The 21829-nt window shown below is 43.0% G+C and overlaps 2 protein-coding genes across 3 annotated transcripts in view; one reads left to right on the top strand and one right to left on the bottom strand.

The window, feature by feature from the left end:
• LOC123764721 (1-acyl-sn-glycerol-3-phosphate acyltransferase delta) overlaps positions 1–9008 on the bottom strand; it is a 29891-nt gene extending 20883 nt beyond the window's left edge. The window contains exons 1-3 of one of the 2 annotated variants that reach the window (XM_045752776.2): positions 8690–9008; positions 975–1169; positions 234–403 (exon numbers count right to left, since the gene is read on the bottom strand). In XM_045752776.2, the coding sequence (XP_045608732.1) occupies positions 234–403; positions 975–1164 (360 nt within the window). In that variant the 5' untranslated portion in view covers positions 1165–1169; positions 8690–9008. Of the gene's footprint in view, positions 1–233; positions 404–974; positions 1170–3305; positions 3346–8689 lie in introns of those variants that run through there. The other variant, XM_069302494.1, reaches the window with a different exon arrangement.
• A 2203-nt stretch (positions 9009–11211) lies between these two features.
• The window catches only part of rod (rough deal), a 76169-nt gene continuing 65551 nt past the window's right edge, over positions 11212–21829 (top strand). The window contains exons 1-8 of the mRNA XM_045752777.2: positions 11212–11365; positions 13122–13244; positions 13400–13635; positions 13869–13982; positions 15439–15562; positions 16658–16824; positions 18278–18480; positions 21265–21430. Coding sequence (XP_045608733.2) covers positions 13122–13244; positions 13400–13635; positions 13869–13982; positions 15439–15562; positions 16658–16824; positions 18278–18480; positions 21265–21430 — 1133 coding nt within the window. The 5' untranslated portion in view covers positions 11212–11365. The remainder of the gene's footprint in view (positions 11366–13121; positions 13245–13399; positions 13636–13868; positions 13983–15438; positions 15563–16657; positions 16825–18277; positions 18481–21264; positions 21431–21829) is intronic.

Consider the following 21829-nt stretch of genomic DNA (forward strand, 5'->3'; position numbering starts at 1 on the left):
CCCATCTTTGAAAATAATTAAAAATGTGATTGAAGTCATATTAGGAGTATGCAGTATACATACTGTATACTGCAAGCTTATAATATAAACTTACAGTACTGTATACAGTATAATGATAGCAATGGTGCAGGTAAATAACTAAATCAAATCACTATCATAATTATTTTTTTATTACAAATACCATAACATTAATTACAATAATTAATAAATTAAAGGAAAACTAACAAACTTACCCCAAGAGTGTGAGAACGGTCAGCAATAATCCATCCCATCAGCCAGTCCACTTCATAGGTGTGGTTCATGATAATTAATGCATGTTCATTACCCCATTTTTGGAATGATTCATCTGATGTAAACACGCGTACATCTGACCCCGACCACCATTCAGCCAAAAATAACACCTCTGATGAACAAGTAAAGCTCTTTTAGGTGAAATGCATAAAATTACTGGACAGTGCATATAGTTCTTAACTACTATTCTAAAATAATAAAAATCGCTAACAAACTAAAACAAACACTATGACTCCACTTCCTAACTTTAAAGTCATTTAATTAACTTTCCCCCCTCTCAGAGGTCTCTGACTATTGTATCATTAGCAGGCTTAGAGCTTTCCCTTCCCACAACTTATCTTACCCTATTAGTTTTCTGTGTAACACAATCTGCCAATCAATTTATTATGAAGCCCCCAATTGCTTCTGGGTGAACAAGGGTGAATAATTAAAGATTGCTGCCTAGCTGACCCCCTCTGCCCAGGGCTCAAATCTGGACAAAATCATGTACAGGTGTGGAGCCAAGCAATCTAAAACTGTGCCACATTTCCTGCTTCACTGTCTCCAATCCCTTCCCCTTCCTTGACAAATCTTTGGCAATCAAATTTGATCTTGCCTATAGGAATAACAGAGTTCACCACATCTACAAACTATGTAAGATCATAATAAATTATTTGCACGAATCAACAATAAAAAATACTTACGGGACATGAGCGAATACATGAGGTAGTAGTTGATGTTGCAATAGAGAGGTTTGTTGAAGGGCCTCAGTGTGACATACAACAGACACTGGACAGCATTGATTATCACGCCCGATATAAAAAAAGTGACACACAACAGGAGATGCAGCGCATACCACCTGCGAATCTCAGTGAAGTCCTCCAGTTCCCACATCCTGTCTGTAAACACAATCAATTAACTAAAAGAAATCATTATCAAGTTCCGGTTAACTGATAGATCTCTACTGTAATTAGTTTAAAAAAAAACTTGGTTAAACATATTACTGTATAGTAATAAACAAATCATTGTTGTGAAGGAACAAATACAGTAAACACTTAAACCTACACATTAGTCAAGTGAAAATGTGTGGGGTCAGGGGGAGTGGAGGGTCTAGGGGAGTGGGGGTCAGAGGGAGTGGGGGTCAGGGGGAGTGGGGGGGGTCTGGGGGAGTGGGGGGTCTGGGGGAGTGGGGGTCTGGGGGAGTGGGAGTCAGGGGGAGTGGGGGTCTGGGGGAGTGGGAGTCAGGGGGAGTGGGGGTCTGGGGAAGTGGGAGTCAGGGGGAGTGGGGGTCTGGGGGAGTGGGGGAGTGGGGGTCTGGGGGAGTGGGGATCTGGAGGAGTGGGGGTCTGGGGGAGTGGGGGTCTGGGGGAGTGGGGATCTGGGGGAGTGGGGATCTGGGGGGAGTGGGGGTCTGGGGGAGTGGGGGTCTGGGGGAGTGGGGGTCTGGGGGAGTGGGGGTCTGGGGGAGTGGGGGTCTGGGGGAGTGGGGGTCTGGGGGAGTGGGGGTCTGGGGGAGTGGGGGTCTGGGGGAGTGGGGGTCTGGGGGAGTGGGGGTCTGGGGGAGTGGGGGTCTGGGGGAGTGGGGGTCTGGGGGAGTGGGGGTCTGGGGGAGTGGGGGTCTGGGGAAGTGGAGGGTCTAGGGGAGGGTAATTCTCAAGTTTTGAGTGAGGGAGCTGGGAGCCATATGGCCGTTTGGGTTTCCCGTTGGAGCGTTGGAATGGTACATGATTCTACGGGAGCAAAACATACTTTCAGGACAGGCCTATGTCACCAAGGAGGCCTAGGAGCGGAGCCAAGTCAAGAGTTTGGCTGGCCAATGAGTGACACTGTATTCATTGGTTGAGCTTTGAGAGGCGGAGTCCCCCAGGGAAGTGCCTTGTCACCCATTGGCCCAGCCTCAGTATATTCCAGCTTTGTTTTGAATTGATTGGTGCTCCTAGCCAGAGCCAAGCTCCAGAGGAAAATCATATGTCATGGGAAGGGTGGGGTCAGGGAAGGGGGGGTGTCATGGGAGGGGTGGGGTCAGAGAAGTGGGAAAGGTTATCTGAGGCCATGCAAAACTGGTTGACTGATCTTCTGAAACAGAAGAACAGTACTATATATCAGGCCATCGCAGAATGTTAACCATCACACAGATGACTGCATTCTTCTCTTCTAATACCTAACATTCACATATTATATTCAGCCATGCAGTTTAAATCACAGTTGATTGACAGTTGAGAGGTGGGCCGAAAGAGCAAAGCTCAACCCCCGCAAAGACAACTAGGTGAATACACCTCTGAAGTGTTAAGTCAGTTACAATACTGCCTGGAAATGTATGTTGCCTAAGCAAATAAAAATGCCAAAACAACAGTACAGGTATCTCTTTATACTATTTATTGCCAATATTATTAGAATCTGGGAACTGAACTGAAAAAGAAATACTGTACACAACTGATAAGAAACTCCAGGTTGTGAATGTATGTATCTATGAGTGTTTATACAGATAAGCCATCACTATGTTCAAAGTTTTGTTGTGGTGACCCCATGAGTCTATAGAGATAATGTTCAAGTACTCTACTAGGGTATCATGTTCTTTGATAACTCAAGTATATTAGCTTCATTGACCTTAGTGTAAGTACTAAACAAGATAGATTAGCTTCAATGACATCAATGTATGTTCATCATATATACAGTAGGCTCAATTTTAAGTACAGTATTTTATACAGTACATGTGGATCAATTATATTACAGTTCTGGGTTAATTAAAAATATGGCTAACCTTTCATACATGCTGAGAAAGCTTTAACCATCCATTGACATCTTCCACAAGTAATAGTGTCTTCCATAATAAACGAAGCACCCTTTGCAAGTCCTGAACTGCTATAGGGTGTCTACAAAATATTCCCTTGTTATAAGTCTTAGTAACTTCGCGCTTCTGATTAACTGAAGTACTGAGTCAACTGGGAGTTTACTTTAATAATAATAATAATAATAATAATAATAATAATAATAATAATAATAATTATAATATTTTATTTATGAAAAGTACATACATTTTGTCGGAACAACTGAGGACATCTTCAAGAGGAAACTAGATTGTTTTCTTCAAGGAGTACCAGACCAACCGGGCTGTGGTGGGTATGTGGGCCTGAGGGCCACTCCAAGCAACAGCCTGGTGGACCAAACTCTCACAAGTCAAGTCTGGCCTCGGGCCGGGCTTGGGAAGTAGAAGAACTCCCAGAACCCCATCAACCAGGTAACATTGATGCAGAGTTACAAACATTCTGATTGATTTATAGATAGAGCTAATACATACAATACCTAAAGGCATTAGTACGCATAGCATTTCAGGCAATTAATTAAATAATTAAAATAATTAAAACAAAAATGTTTTCAGTTAGGTCATTAATTACCCAAAACTATTTTAAAATGTTATAAATTCCTATAACAGTGAAATTATTATGCTTTATAATGGGGTGAATTTATTAAGCATTATAATTGAATGAATAATTTATTGAGCTTTATAACGGTGTGAATAATTTAACCCTTAGGCAGTGGACATCATCATTTGTTAATTCACAGTGTAATGCAGTTATCATATGAAGATTTAAACAATTATTGTCTCAGCTTTACATGTATGATGCAAATATGGATATAATAGCTCTGTGGATGTAAATAAAGAAAAACATGTGATAAACAATCGGTGAAACATCCAAAGATAAAACAGGAAGCATCACCAAAGTTGAGCACCGGGTGTTGCCTAAGAGTCAATTGTCAACGCAGCCTTGCAGAGAGCTTCCTTCAAGTGAAATTATATATATTCACATATTTTTGTGTTTTCCTTATTTTTACATACAAATGAATAATTCCACAATGAAAAATAATGACTGGTTGAAATTAAATTTTCGCTCAAGTGAAATCAGTCCAAAACATGGGAAATATAGAGGTATGAATGGTAACTTGATATGGCACTAATCACATTTGTTATGATTTTTGTAGGTGGACTCAACATTACAAGAAACAGTTGGAGCCTTGGGAAAGCTATTAAGGATATTTAAAACAAAAATTCTTTGGTTTGTTTTAATTTTGAGTTGGCAAAGTTTGTTTACTCAGGTATGGCTCTGCTACCTTTTTCCAGTTTTTTGGCTAGTTCTTCAGGAGGGGCATTAGAATCTGGCAGTGGGCTCCTTGTGTTCTCAGGGTTTGGTAGGTGGCTGGCCATTGCTCTGTTGGAGGTCACTGGAAAATGTTGGTGCATTTTACCCGTTTGAATTTTGTTTGATTATTGGGGGGGTATTTGTGCTTTAGCCACTCGTTATCAACTTTGTCTATCCACCGGATGACTGACGCATTGTTATCTGGGGTCACTGGGTGTCGATTGATCGTCTTCCAGTTGGCTCTCTGTGTGAGGTGGATACTGACTCTTGCCTCCCGGGGGCCACCTGTGTCACAAAGTACCTGCCATGCAGTGCATTTGTCTGCCGTAATGTGCAGAAGTTTTGTTTTTCCCCCGTTGACTGGCAATGTATAGACTCAGGTCTTAATTTTTCCCAGCTCACAGGAATGACAGGCTATATACGGCCCTGTGCTGTCGCTGCCCCTAATCCTACAACAAGAGAGAACTTGACAAACACCTCCAATGAATACCTGCTCAATCGGGCTTTGTCTCATATGTCAGACTGTAAGCAGTTTCATCAAGCAGCCTGTTTGACCAGACCACCAACCAGTAGGTATGGTCAGAGAACAGACCATAGGGAACATTGATCCCCCAGAACCAGCATAGGGTATACACAAGGTAGAATAATTAGCCTGCAAATGTGTAGCCTTTTCTTGTTACATCTGTAGGCAGAATGTGGGTATACAGTACAGTACAGTACAGTTGTGCTGTACACAACTGAAGAGAAGGATTATACAGCATTAGCTGCAAACCAATCGACAAATTATTTTAGCTAAAGAAATAATACTTGTTAAATGAGGCTCAATTTAATCTAAAAAGATTAAAACATTGAACACAAGGAAATTTAGCACCACAATTTCATAGTTGCAGGGTCACACGAGCGGGTAATAGAAATTCAGTCATATTATACACTTCCTGCAAGGAAAAGCACATGCCGGCTAAATGCTCCACAGAAGTTTCCAAGGGACTAAGTTACGTTGTCTCCAACACAGTTAACCAACATTTGAAAATCTAACCAAACTCACCCTAAACTACAGTAACAAAGCCTAACCTAAAATACACACACAGTTTTTACATTTGAGCTTCGTGAAAACGTCTGAGTACAATTTAACCGTGCCCCAATTTCTAAGATACCTAATGACATACTCAAGTTACAGCTGGCATGGACCTGGCAATTCCTACACAACACACACTCCATCTGTTCTTACTGACAAGATATGCCTGACTGCACCAGTGCCATACCCAGACTTCTGCCAGTAACTATGTCGTGCCAACACTGTCAACGCCACATACCTGTACTGTGACTCACCTGGCTCAATACGACCTCATATTAATACATTATATTATTACACTTATGTTCTGGTAGCAAATGATAAATTATTAAATCTCTGGCAGTGTTCCAGGGTGTAGAGTGATGTGTGTAGGCCAGGTGGCCGTTACCACCGCCAACACGTCTCACAGACCCACTGCCCATACGCCTCACAGACCTACCACGCACACGACTCGCTGACCCACATTCCTCACAGACCCACCGCCCACATGCCTCACTGACCCACGCGCCTTACTGACCCAAAGCCCACACGATTCACAGACCCACTGCCCACACAACTCGGACCCACAGCCCACACGCCTCGCAGACCAACAGCCCACACATCTCGCAGACCCACAGCCCACACGCCTCGCAGATCCGCCACCCACACACCTCACAGACCCACCACCCACACGCCTCACAAACCCACTGCCCACACGCCTCACAGACCCACAGCCCACATGTTTAACAGACCAACCACCCACATGCCTCGCAGACCCACAGCCCACATGCCTCGCAGACCCACCACTCACATGCCTCAGACCCACACACCTCACAGATCCACACGCCTCACAGATCCACACGCCTCACAGACCCACAGCCCACATGCCTCGCAGACCCACAGCCCACATGCCTCGCAGACCCACCACTCACACGCCTCAGACCCATACACCTCACAGATCCACATGCCTCACAGACCCACATGCCTCACAGACACACTGTCCACACGCCTCACAGACTCACCTCCCACACGCCTCACAGACACACAGCCCCACAGACCGACACGCCTCACAGGCACACCGCCCACACGCCTCACAACCCAACACGGCTCACAGACACACCGCCCACATGCCTCACAGACCCACAGACTTCACAGACCCACAGCCCACACCCCTCACAGACCCAGAGCCAACATGCCTCACAGACCCACAGCCCAAACACCTCACACACCTCACAGACCCAGAGCCAACATGCCTCACAGATCCCCATGCCTCACAGATCCCCATGCCTCACAGACACACTGCCCACACACACCTCACACCTCACAGACACTCACACCTCACAGACCCCCCACGCCTCACAGACCCTCACACCTCACAGACCACCACGCCTCACAGACCCTCACACCTCACAGATCCCCATGCCTCACAGACACACCATCCACACGTGCCTCACAGACCCACCATCCACACGTGCCTCACAGACCCACCATCCACACATGCCTCACAGACCCACAAACCCACAAACCTCACAGACCCACACGCCTTACAGACACACCGCCTACACACGCCTCACAGACCAACAGCCCCACACGCCTCACAGACCCACAGCCCACATGCCTCACAGACCCCACACACGCCTCACAGACCCACACACGCCTCACAGACCCACACACGCCTCACAGACCCACAAACGCCTCACAGACCCACAAACGCCTCACAGACCCCCACACGCCTCACAGACCCACACACGCCTCACAGACCCACACACGCCTCACAGACCCACACGCCTCACAGACCCACACACGCCCCACAGACCCACACACGCCTCACAGACCCTCACACGCCTCACAGACCCTCACACGCCTCACAGACCCACACACGCCTCACAGACCCACACACGCCGTACAGACCCACACACGCCTCACAGACCCACACACGCCGCACAGACCCACACACGCCTCACAGACCCACACACGCCTCACAGACCCACACGCCTCACAGACCCACAAATGCCTCACAGACACACAGACACCTCACAGACCCACACACGCCTCACACACCCCATAGACCCGCACACGCCTCAGACGCACACACGCCTCACAGACACACACACACCTTACAGACCAACACTCGCCTCACAGACCCACACACGCCTCACAGACCCACACACGCCTCACAGACCCACAGATCCACACATGCCTCACAGACACACACACGCCTCACAGACCCCACACACGCCTCACAGACCCACACACACGCCTCACAGACCCACACACACGCCTCACAGACAGACACACACGCCACACAGACAGACACACACGCCTCACAGACCCACACACGCCTCACATGCCTCACAGACCCACACACGCCTCACAGACCCACACACACCTCACAGACCCTCACACTCCTCACAGACCCACACACGCTTCAGACCCTCACACGCCTCACAGACCCACACACGCCTCACAGACCCTCACACGCCTCAGACACACACACGCCTCACAGACCCACACACGCCTCACAGACCCTCACACGCCTCACAGACCCACACACGCCTCACAGAGCCACACACGCCTCACAGACCCTCACACGCCTCACAGACCCACACACGCCTCATAGAGCCACACACGCCTCACAGACACACACACGCCTCACAGACCCACACACACCTCACAGACCCTCACACGCCTCACAGACACACACACGCCTCACAGACCCACACACGCCTTACAGACCCACACACGCCTCACAGACCCTCACACGCCTCACAGACCCACACCCGCCTCATAGAGCCACACACTCCTCACAGACCCACACACGCCTCACAGACCCTCACACGCCTCACAGAGCCACACACGCCTCACAGACCCTCACACGCCTCACAGACCCACACACGCCTCATAGAGCCACACACGCCTCACAGACCCACACACGCCTCACAGTCACACACGCCTCACAGACCCACACACACCTCACAGAGCCATACACGCCTCACAGACAACACACGCCTCAGAGCCACACACGCCTCACAGACCCTCACGCCTCGCCAACACTTCACACTTGTACGGCTTCAAGAGCTACACTTGCGGGGGACTGCGGCAGCTGTGGGCGCCGGCCCCTTCACCCACCCTGCTCTGCCGCCCACTTCCACCCACAACCCCCGCCCCTCACACACACCTCCAGGACACACACACACACGCAAGCAACATAACGAGAGCACGAGTGTACCTCAGGAGCAGCTGTCATAGGTTAGCCGTGGCGTGGTGTCCCCCGCAGCCTACAGGAGTATCAGCTGATGCTGCACGCCAGCCGCACTGCGCACGGACGCACGCATCGCCACCCACACATGGACACAACCTTCTTCTCTCCTCACACCAACACTCTCTTCTTCTAGTATAACTTACGCGACATCTACATATATCGACCCATTGTTTACTTGCTAAGTTATTATATACAACGTTTGCAAAGCCGGTATTTAAGGAGTTATATCCGCAAATCAACTCTCGTTGCTTCAATTTATTTGGGCGTTTGTGTGTACAGTCAATAGGATACATTCCACATTTATAAATCCGGATTTAGCTGCGTCTGCATTTAAGCTAATAATAGGATATAATACATGTGTTCACATAAATTATTACAAATATTATGCCAAGTGTACATTAGGTGTGTTGTATTGTATACATAGATGGTTTATGTAATTACCCTTACCTAAATCCAGAAATATGTTTACCTGAGTTTATCTTGGTTTACCTGAGAGCCACTAACACACGGGAGACATCTCCCGTCACGCAGGATGCAGTTGCACCTCCACAGATCTCCAGTATCAGCTCTTGATACAGGTAATGGCTCCAAAGGGCCACCACTTACGGGCTATTCATGCCCGTGCCACCTTTCGGGTGGCTTAATCTTCATCAATCATCAATCAATCAGCTACTAACACTAGTGTCCTCGACGAGGGCAGGAAGCCGGCACCTTGTAGAAGGTCCTCCCATTTGCCTTGATGATCTTTTCCAGTTGTACTTTAAAGGTTTACAGAGTTGTGACATTTATGGCTTCGGCGGGTAGGCAGTTCCATGGGTTAATAACCCTGTGGGTGAAAAAGCATCCCCTGCTCTCAGTCCTACATTGTGGCTTGTTGAGCTTGAAACCGTTATTCCTTATTTGTGTTTCATCTGACCTTCTGAAGAAAATATCCGGATCAACATCCTCTAATTTGTTCAGTATTTTAAAAAATTCTATAAGATCCGTCCTGTCATGCCTGGTTTGCAGTATTGTTAGCCTTGTCGCCCACAAGATCCAGCGGTATGCCACCAGAGAGAAGATCCAGCGGTATGCCACCAGGCTCGTCCCGGAACTGAGAGGAATGAGCTACGAGGAAAGGCTAAAGGAGCTGAACCTCACGTCCCTGGAAAACAGAAGAGTAAGGGGAGACATGATAACCACCTACAAAATTCTCAGGGGAATTGACAGGGTGGACAAAGACAAACTCTTCAGCACGGGTTGGACACGAACAAGGGGATACAGGTGGAAACTTAGTACCCAGATGAGCCACAGAGACGTTAGAAAGAATTTTTTCAGTGTCAGAGTAGTTAATAAATGGAATGCAGTAGGAAGTGATGTGGTGGAGGCTGACTCCATACACAGTTTCATATGTAGATACGATAGAGCATGAGTAGGCTCAGGAATCTGTACACCAGTTGATTGACAGTTGAGAGGCGGGACCAAAGAGCCAAAGCTCATCCCTCACAAGCACAATTAGGCGAGTACAAGGGCCACTGGACCACCTACCTTACCCCCACCAAGGGCCACCAAGGGCCACTGGGCCACCAAGGGCCACTGGGCCACCAAGGGCCCAGTCGATTAACAGTTGAGAGGCGGGACCAATGAGCCAGAGCTCAGCCCCTGCAAACACAACTAGATGTTGTGTATGCATATCCTCTCTTATTCTACTGCACATCCTCTCATGTGTATTCTATATATTTAAAACTTGTTATGATTAGTAAGAGACCAAAGAATCAATGCATGAATGTTCGAAATAAGGCAAATAGGACACTGGGAATTATCAAGACACCTGGTGTTGTTCTTCAGTTATATCTTGCTCTGGTTAGGCCCCATTTAGATTATGCAGTTCAGTTTTGGTCGCCGTACTATAGAATGGATATAAATTCACTTGAACGTGTCCAGCGTAGGATGACTAAGTTAATTCCCCAAATTAGAAATCTTTCATATGAAGAAAGATTAACAAAGCTTAAATTGCATTCACTGGAAAGGCGAAGAGTTTAAATTGACATGATACAAGAGGGTGACATGATAGAGGTTTACAAGTCGATGAATAACATAACATATTAAGTCGGACATAACAAGGGGGATATTAATAGGGTATTGAAAGTATCAACACAAGACAGAAGACGAAACAATGGGTATAAATTGGATAAGTTTAGATTTAGGAAAAACTTGGGTAAATACTGGTTTGGTAACAGGGTTGTTGATTTGTGGAACCAATTACCGCGTAACGTGGTGGAGGTGGGGTCCCTTTATCGTTTCAAGCGTGGGTTGGACATGTATATGAGTGGAATTGGGTGGTTATAAATAGGAGCTGCCTCGTATGGGCAAATAGGCCTTCTGCAGTTACCTTTGTTCTTATGTTCTAATGTTAATATATATTAAAAACTTAAGTTTTTACTCTTGAAAAATTACTGTAAAGTGATCCCGTATAAATGTGTATAAATAAACCATTGGTAACCATCCCTGACTCATTTGATATTGGCGGGAAGGTTGCTGACACACTGACACTCTCCCACCATCGTCGTCGCCCCTTAATTCACAACAACACTGACACGCTGACACTGGTGGTGGTGGCTGACGGCGTGTGCACCAGCTCAAGTGTGTTATACAACACACAAGGTGGTGTATTATACAATATGGTGCCTGTGTAGTCGCAAGTCTTTATTCAGTCACACAGCCAATATTTATACACGATTGTTTAAAGTGCTGGGTGTGTCCTGGGGTGTACGGGGCTGGGCGTGTCCTGGGGTGCACGGGGCTGGGCGTGTCCTGGGGTGCACGGGACTGGGCGTGTCCTGGGGTGCACGGGGGCTGGGCGTGTCCTGGGGTGCACGGGGCTGGGCGTGTCCTGGGGTGCACGGGGGCTGGGCGTGTCCTGGGGTGCACGGGGCTGGGCGTGTCCTGGGGTGCACGGGGGCTGGGCGTGTCCTGGGGTGCATGGGGCTGGTATCCCATTGAGTATCTCTTTAATACAATCAATGAAAAGCTGACGTTGATACCATAGTGAAGTTCACACTTTGTGAACCCTTGAAGAGGTGGGTACCCCTCAGCCCAGGCAGTGTGGATCTTAAATTTTGTTTCTACTTAGAAAATGAGTTAAAAATATTTAACAAATAAAAAGACAACATATTTTTCAAAAAATTCCATACAGTACTGTATATACTACCTTGGGATATTCAGTCTTTCAAATAAAATACTGTACTGTAAATTCCAATATTGATATTGGCTTGTGGAGTTTGGATAAAAAGTTGCACCTTAATTTTATGTTTAGTTTTCTTGTAGGATTCTCAGAAAAACAAAAATAATTATTGATCAAAGGAAAAAGCACTTAAAATCTGAATTAATATTTTTGGTCACATTGTGCCACATTCTCCAAAATTCTCCTAATTAGGTATTTTTTTTATGTTCAGTGGCAAATTTGAGTTTATTAGATAACAGAGAAATGCAAAAAATTTGATTCCTAAAAGGATTTATCAGTAATGTCTTCAACAAAATAATTTGAGGTAAACGGGATTCACCTTGTGATGTGATGTAAGCTATTGTCTAAGGGTGTAACTTGAGACTTTTTACCTTCAGAACCAAGAAAGGTCAGAATAGTGACAGTGAGGCCATAATCAGTTTACTTGACTTAATCAACTTGCAACTTGACAAGTTATTTCCCAATTGGGTTTTTGATTGACCTGAGAAAACCTTTTGATACCATGTATCATAATAACCTTCAACTTCGGCACTACAGAATTCTGAGACACTGTCATTTACATTGTCATATTTGAACACCAGACATAATTATGTAGTCATCACTGGCATAACCTCTTCCAATGTCCTATTGACTACAGGAGTACTCTATGGCAGGATACTTGTGAACCTCTGTTCTTACTCCCATATACTGCACAGTATGTCAGACTTGCCAAATGCTTCCTAACTTTTTTAACCAATTTTATTTGCTTATATTATATATTACTGTACCACAGTACCTTCATCTTCAACAGTCCTAACTCATGTACCCTAACTGATACAGTAATTAATGAATTGCAGACAGTCTTCATATAAATGTTGACTGACAAGTTAACACTAAACATTAAAAACCTTCTACCTTTTATTTGGAAACAAATCATCTAAGGCAATTAACCTTCAAATAAACAATATAAAGATTAAAATTGACATGAACCATAGCATTAGCAACAACAAATTTTGCAAGTCTTGAGTCTGTAATTTGATAATAAAAAAAAAGTGTTTCTTAGGGGCTATGAAGCAAAATGTAATAATTTAAATTGACTTAATCCTACATCTTTACTCTTATGTGATCTCATTTAGCTGTTATTTCTTCAGCTATTCTTTAGTGTGTTGACAAAACTAAGGTTGTTCTTGCCATCAGATGGTGAAGTGGGAGGTGCTCGATGCCGAGTGTGACGAGGAGACTCGTCAGGCTGGTGATCTGGGCTCTCTTACATCTCTCTATGAAGTGGTGAAGTTAGCTTACCTTCAGCCAGATTGTCCGGTAAAGTTGTTATTGTTCAGTTCCAGTTTTTAATATAGAAATTACTATTGTTAATGAAGATAATGTTATATTTACTGCTGTACTGTATATTACAAATGTAAATTATTTTTGCTTATTACTGTATTTCATATAACAATGGTTGAAACTAATTGCAGGTAGATGGTTTACCTCAGCTGTGTGCCAGTACAGCTTGGGGTTATGTTGCTGTAGCGATCGACTGCACCATTTTTGTGTTTGGTGAAGGATGCTCTTCTCTTATCATGCAGCTGGTTCTAGAGGCACCAATAGACTTGGTGCTCTGGATCCCTCAGGGGGAGTTTCTCTTCCTGGGAGACAGAGCTGGTGGCATTCATTGTGTTCATGTGAAGTCACAGACAGTTGTAATTACAAAGTAAGTGCTCAAAAGAATGACAATTATGATGGTTAGATCTTTCTATATAACTTTTTTTCCATTATAATGTGTTTTTGTATTTTTAAATTTCTGTATCATTATGTTTAACCCTCTTTTTTTTCTGGTGATGGGAATATTATATGATCTGATTTTTTCATTGCAGATTTGATGATTGACTTTATATATATTTATACACCCTAAACTACTAATACTTAATTATTTCATACTTACAGGCTTCTTTCTTTAACTGTGACCAATACCAAACTCTTCGTTGGTGGAGGCTGCAGGCAGTCAGAAGACGGGCTGGTTTCTGTCTCCTTAGTTACCTCCCGTGGCCATGTTGTTAGGTAATGTCTCAATATAAAAGTGTTCAATTTATAAACCAATTTTGAAGTATGTGCCAAGCTTAGCTTATCCTGAAGATGTTTAAACTTACATGTTGCAGGTTCATGAAACATGATTTATAATGTTCCATTACAGTTCTTGTATACATTACTCTGAATGTTCAAATATTGCAGGTGCATTGATCATGTCTTCAAATGTTATAAAGTAATGTTTGCTGTATTTGAATATTATAATTCCTGGTTACAGCTTTGGAAATCAGTGATGGTGTATTTGGGTTGTACATGGAGGAATGTTTTATTTTAGTTGACATTTCAATTATGTACTTTAAAGTCCTTGGTAGAGATGCAGGTCCCTCGACTAGTGCAGGTCCCTCGACTAGTGCAGGTCCCTTGACTAATAGTGTCAAGATTCGAAAGTCCATCAAGCAGGACCATCAGTCTGTCAGCATTAACATATAATGTTCTAGGTTAAGTTTAACTTGATTACTTTCCTTAAAGCTCGGTTTTCCTTAGCAATTAATTCTTAATTTGCACCCCGTTATATTATCAACTTGCTCAAATGGACATCTATAACTGAGACCTAACATTGTCTGGTTCTCCAAGCATTTTTCCATTTTTTGTTATCTTGTCAATTTTTCCAATGCTGGTTACATGTGGCTGAGTGTGTGTGTGCATTGTAATTACCCAAGTTTAGTTACAGGATGAAAGCTATGCCATGGTGTTGTCTCCCATCTAATATTTGTCATGTGATGCTTTGAAATTGCTGGTGGTCTTGAAGCCTCCAGCTTTTCGCCATACAAGTACTTTAGTTTTTTCAGTTTTATTGATGTGTTTCTTGAGGTATCTGCACAATATAACTGCTGCTTATCTAATTTTGGTGTCACAAATCGAGTGAAAATTTTTTTTTAGGATTTCTCCAGCCATATACAGTACTGTACTGTATTTAACCCCTGCACTGCGCACCTGGTTTCGGCAAAAACTTCTTGGGTCAATTGTCAAGGACATATTCTCGTTGTTTTTATAAATATTCAGGTAAATTTAATGTCAAAATGTTTCCAAACTCAACTATTTTCATTTAAAAATGGAGAGTAATGAAAACTTTAAAAAACATTAAAATATAGCCTAATTAAAAAAAATAGCATAACTCTCAGAGCGCCTAAAGGCGCTTTGCGCAGTGCAAGGGTTAAACTTGATTTCGAAAGTTGCTAGCTTAGCATAGGCTTCTCTCGCAACCCCTTTGATGTGGCCCTTAGCATTATTGTTAGGCTTGAGGGAAACTTGGCCAGTGCAAGGATTAGTAAATATTGGGAAAGTGAATTCTTATGAAAATAAAACATGTGCTTGTGTCCATCTTGTTTACTGTGTACTAATCCTTAATTAAAACAAAGCAATTTATAGATGAATTTTTTTCATTCATGTTGATAATTTTCTGTGTGTATCTGATTTATTGTCTTTGCAGGATGGAAAACTTTGACTCTGAAGCTTTATCTGATGGCCTTCGCCTAGGTGATCAAGACAATCTGAGATCTCTTGAAGCTCAAATGATGATATCAGTAGATAGTATGAATCTTGGTGATGTGGAGGTACTGTACTGCATTAATAATTATAATTTATCTGCCATCATATGTGCAGTTAGCAGAGAATATTATCTTTCATCTGAACATTGGTCATAGGAAAGGTAGTTCTCACCATTCATAAGAAAGCAGGATTTTGAAAATAGTAAAAGGTGGGTGAAAAGGTTAGTTCAGGTGAAAAACATAACCAGTAATATGGAAGCAACTTGCTTAGAAAAAGAGAAGCTGTTTTGGAAAAAGGGTTTATATGAAACTGTTATAGAAGGCCTGGGGTAATGTTGGACTGTAAAGACGAGATGTGAAGTGGGCAGCGAGAATACTTTTACAGTGAAATGGGTGGGAGTTATGTGAGGTGGTAATGTTAACATGATTTATATTTGCTGGTGTGAGGTGTGTGTGTAAGATACACACATCAGCTGATACATTTATGGAAGAGGTGAGTACCTCAGTGATGAAGCTCAATTGTGGCAAAGCTTCAGGTGTTGATGAGAAAGTTGACAAAATAATTAAATATATTTGGCAGAAAGCTAATGCAGTTAGTGGAGAATTTGCCAAAAGGCATAGGAGAGTAGTACTGTGCAGGGGAATTGAACACTGGAGGGTCAAGTGTAATAAACACCTTTTGGGCTGGCCTTGGTAGCTCTTGTATTTTAAACTCCAGCCGTTACAGGACTGGCAAGACTTCCTACCAGGATCAAGGGCCATTGAAAACAACACTTAGCCCCCCCTGCCTCTACGAGGTGGGGAGCTTGTGGATATTGGAGATCAACTCAAACTGAGGCATACTGCTCAATGCAATGAAAGGAGCCACAGAACACCCAAACTCCTTCAAACAATGTTTTAAGAAAAGTACCAAACACTATTGTATAACAGAACTCATAACTACTAAACAAGCGATGAATACTTGGGGGGGGGGGGGAAATGGTTCATGCACAGTTTAAGTTCCTAAGGTCAGAGGTTAGGGTTACTGCAACCATAAGTAGAATGAGATTACCCCTTCCCAAGTAGACACTTCTGTAATGTTGCTGAATAATATATGATGGAAAAATGTCCTTAGCATCTCGGTAAAATCATTAAATTGCTAATTATATATTTTTTTCTCAGGTGTTGACTGCAGGATACAGCAGTAATAATCCTTGGATTTGGTGTGGAGATACGGTCGGTACTGTGCAGTGGAACCCTTCGAGCCTCCCCCTCCCCTCTCAGTCATGCACCTGGCAGCTCGTCCACAAGCCTGGTTGCCTGCGTGTTATCCCAGTGTGTGACAGTAGGTCAGTAAATAAAGCTTCTTTGTGTTTAATTTTGCCTGTAATGCTCGCTTTGTTTTGACATATCATGCAGGACGTTGAATTGTGTAAATGTGGCTATTATTATACTGATCTGATATGTGTAAATGGTATTCCTGGAACCTGGTTAACTTTGCAGGATGGAATTTTTAAATTGTATAATTAAATATATACAGTATACAGTTTATGACTGATATTAAATATATACAGTATACAGTTTATGACTGATATGTCATGATATATCATATGGGGTATTATCGCATTTTCTCTTTAACCTGTAATTATCTAAGTGTAATTACCTACCGGTCGGTCGGCCGAGCAGACAGCACGCTGGACTTGTGATCCTGTGGTCCTGGGTTCGATCCCAGGCGCCGGCGAGAAACAATGGGCAGAGTTTCTTTCACCGTATGCCCCTGTTACCTAGCAGTAAAATAGGTACCTGGGTGTTAGTCAGCTGTCTCGGGCTGCTTCCTGGGGGTGGAGGCCTGGTCGAGGACCGGGCCGCGGGGACACTAAAAAGCCCCGAAATCATCTCAAGATAACCAAAGTGTAGTTACAGGATGAGAGCTACGCTCATGGTGTACCGTCTTCCCAGTACTCTTTATCGGATAACACTGTGAAACTACTGACGGAAACTACTTCGCTGTATAGCTTTTCTAACTTCCCCCTTTTCTGTCCACCTGTTTCATTGATATTTCACCTACTCAACTCATTCTAAAGCATGTTAGTGCTTTTGGTTTACCAGTTGAAAATGATACTCTTAAGATAATTACTTCACCTACTGACAATATAAACTGTCAGCACCATCACTCCTAATATGTTTTTATCTATTTAATTTCCATTTTCTCACACCCCGTATTTTGAGGGGGAGGTTATCTTGAGGTTATCTTGATGATTTCGGGGCTTTTTAGTGTCCCCGCGGCCCAGTCCTCGACCAGGCCTCCACCCCCAGGAAGCAGCCCGTGACAGCTTACTAACACCCAGGTACCTATTTTACTGCTAGGTAACAGGGGCATAGGGTGAAAGAAACACTACCCATTATTTCTCGCCGGTGCCTGGGATCGACCCCGGTACCACAGGATCAAAAGTCCAGCGTGCTGTCCGCTCGGCCGACAGGCTCCCTAGTCCCGACAAATAAAAGATGTAAAATTTTAAGATCGTCAAAATATTTGTCATGCAATTTTCACGTGATACGTGCACACAGGCGTAAAATCTAAAATTTTGAAATGTTTATGCCAGTTGATTATCTAATATATCGTCCATATTTGCATGTAATTCTGGTATATTTGAAGATTTCCTAAATTATTTTGTGGTGTGCATTTACCAATGCACTTTCCCTTCAGTCAAGAAAGGCTTGCTCATGTTGGATTAATTTAGTTGCAACTTAACCTAAACTTGCAAAATTGTTTTTCATGTTCATTTTTTAAATTGCTTTCAGATATGTTGTAACACTGGACATGGCTGGCAAACTAGCAGTGTTGTGTGGTGTAACTGGGGTAACTGTGTGGGAAGCTGACAGTGATGTCATTCCAGTTCTGGACATTGCCTACCTCCAGGGAGATGAGCAGAACACCCAGTTTCTCCTCCTCCTCAAAAATCCTAATTCTGATGGATGTCTTCTACGTATTGTATCATTTCCAGGTGAATATTAAAATATCAAGCATTACTTAAGTTACTAAACTTTATGGTTTATAGCAGAAGCTTCTGTGTCTGAGAACTCCCACTTAGTTCATTTATGAACTTCCCTAATGAACTTTGTTGCATCGCAACAGAAAGGTCATGAGGCTCTTAACTTAATGCAGACGAGGAGTCACAATAACGTGGCTGAAATATGCTGACCAGACCACACACTAGAAAGTGAAGGGACGACGACGTTTCGGTCCATCCTGGACCATTCTCAAGTCGATTAAGAGGAGGGAAGGAGACGAAGGCAATAAATAGGCAAGAGAGAGGCGAGGAAAAGGAAATCTTAGAGGAAGAAAAAGCAGGAGATAGGAATAAAGGGGATAGTAATATGAATAAAGGAAAATAGGAATAAAGGGGATAGTAATATGAATAAAGGGGATAGTAATATGAATAAAGGGGATAGTAATATGAATAAAGGGGATAGTAATATGAATAAAGGGGATAGTAATAGGAATAAGAAAGGTATCATAAGAGAAAACAAGGGAAAGAAAAAGAAAGAGAAAGAAAAAGATAAATGGAAGGGTAAGCTTATGTTAGGTCACATCTGTTAGAAAGTTTGCAGCATTTGAGTATATACTGTGAAAGGGAAGAGTCAACAGCAACAAAGCCAGGACTCGAGTTCATGTTGGGTATGTTGTGTATGAGAGTCGATTCAACAAGACGGCGTCTGTGTAGAGTAGAGGCAGGAAAGATTATTTTGGAGGAAGACCAATCAATAGGATGATTAGAATCCCTAACATGACAGAAGAGAGCATTGTTTGTCTGCAGACTTAACACTTCTTTAGTGTTCTTTAAGTCTGTCATTAAGTGTACGGCCAGTTTCACCAAAGTATTGGAGAGGACAAGACGAACAGGAAATAGAGTAGACACCAGCGGCATTAGAAGCAGGAGGAGCAGTGTGGACTAGATTGCTACGAAGTGTGTTAGTTTGTTGAAAGGTGAGCTTTGTCAAGAGGACGAAAGGTATTAGTGAAAGTTTTGAGTTCAGATGTGATGGGAAGGGAGAGCACAGTGCTACTAGTGTTGGAAGCAGGTTTAGGATGAAAGAAATTTTGTTTAGCTTGAGAGTAGGCATAGTTGATAAAATGCAAAGGGTAATTGAGGTGAGAAAATGATTTGTAGATAAAGGCAATTTCAGAATCAAGAAACTGAGGGTCGCTGATGCGTAGAGCACGAAAGGGGAGAGAGACGAGGACACTTTTCTTAACAGGAGGAGGATGGTAGGAAAAGAAATGAATGTACATGCCACTATGCATGGGTTTGCAGTAGACAGAGAAAGAGAACCTGGACACAGAGCTGTGAACGTCAAGAAAAGGAAGGAGGGAATTAGATTCCCATTCAACTTTGAAATGGATGGAAGGAGCCAGATTGTTAAGAGAGGAGAGGAAAGGCTAGAAAACACTAAGGTCATGAGGCCATAAAGCAAAAAGTCAACAACATAGCGAAGCCAGAGAGAGGGACGAGTATCGATAGAAGGAAGAACAGTTTCAAAATATTCCATGTAGAAATTGGCAAGAACAGGAGAGAGAGGCACCCATAGCGACACCGAAAGTTTGAGTGTAATATTTACCGTTGAAAGAGAGAGAGTTAGTCAACACAGTCTAATGAGTTCAAGGAAAACGTCAGTGGGAAGCGGTAGAGGAAGAAGGCCCTCAGTCGCCTTCTGTCTAAGGAAAGAGAGAACGTCATTGAGGGGAACATTAGTGAACAGTATCGACATCAGGACTAAGCATCTTACAGGAGGGCTGCAGGCGCAGTCTTTCTATGAAGTCCTAAGAGTGACGAAGGTGGGCAGGAGAAAAAGTGCCAAGGTAAGGCGTCAGAGTTTTAGCGAGCCAGGAGGCAAGAGGATGTCCGACAGAGCCCCTTGAAGAAATGATAGGACGAAGAGGAACACCAAGTTTATGAGTCTTAGGTAGACCATAGAAATAAGGAAGAGAAGGGCAACTTCTTAACTTAATGTTCTTAGTAGTGAGTGTCACTATGTTAAATTCATTTTTGGTGACTGGATTTGTTAAATTCATTAATCCTTATTTTGCTGATCATAGCAATACCTTCCAAACTCTCCCTTTTCAAATATCAAACTTTCAAATATATAACATGTTAATTTTTAGTCCAGTTTTTTATGGTTGCAATTTAAATTTTCATCTTCATTTACATGTTATTACCAATACTACATTATAACTTTTCCAACTGAGATTAGAAAACTTAGAATTTAATTTTTTTTTTTCCTTGCAAACTCAAAGGTCAGACTGAATGGTATGTTACCCTCAGAATGGTATGTTATCCTGAATGGTATGTTAGTTTTGTTTATTTGTGTATGTGTTGTAAACAAAAATCAAGACATTAAATTGATCATTATAGTCCATTTTAGCCTCATAAGCAGTTCAGTCTTTCATCCTGTAATTATTTAACCTATAATACAAAGATCTTTTTACTTGTTTCATTGCACATATTTGTGTCATAATTCTGAATTGATTGTGGTAGCTTCAGATGCATCACTTTTGGGGTGAGTGCATACTGAGGTAAGCAATAGGGTTTGGTTGGAGAGGCCAGACTGTGTTATCTCCTCCTAAAATTAAAATACTGTACTGTTCCTTATTCTCATGGTTTCCTTTACAATGCCATCAACCATGATCATGAACTTCAGATGTTTCTACAATTTAAAATGTTAGTTTAAGTATCGAGAACTTTTAGATGTATTTATGATTTGGTATGTAATTGTTTTGTGTTTTTCAGAATTTTTAACAGTGTATGAACTGGGTGTAAACAAGTGCACTCAGCTCGTGTTCATTGGCGAAGGAGCAGAGTCAATAATGTTCCTAGAACCTGATGTGGATGCTGCCAGCCTTCTCACAAGCAGCCTCAAACTCAAAAGCATTGTAGATGGTGTTCCTGAGGCAAGGTGCGTGCTATTTTGTCTTGGGAAAATATTATGCTTATTATATGTACTGTATATATACCTATATAAACCTATTGCATGTGATATACAGCCATGTGTTATATGTAAATATTAGGATATTATGGCACCTACCACAGAGTCCACACCCAGTTGAGAGTGCCAGTTCCAAATGATGAGCAATATTAATGGTTCTGGTATTGATAATTATAATCTATTCAAATTTGCCACTAATTCACAACATACAAATTAAAAACTGCATTGAGAATTAGTTAAAATATGGTTAAGTGTGGCAGGTGATGATATCCAGGCTACTAATATCCCACAAAAATATGCAAGCACTCCCTTGAAAGATATCTTTATCAAGGTATTTGAATCAAAGAAATGTGATGTTCCCAGTTCAGA

The sequence above is a fragment of the Procambarus clarkii genome, chromosome 48 (genome assembly GCF_040958095.1).
Source record: "Procambarus clarkii isolate CNS0578487 chromosome 48, FALCON_Pclarkii_2.0, whole genome shotgun sequence".
In the NCBI taxonomy this organism is placed as follows: Eukaryota; Metazoa; Arthropoda; class Malacostraca; order Decapoda; family Cambaridae; genus Procambarus; species Procambarus clarkii.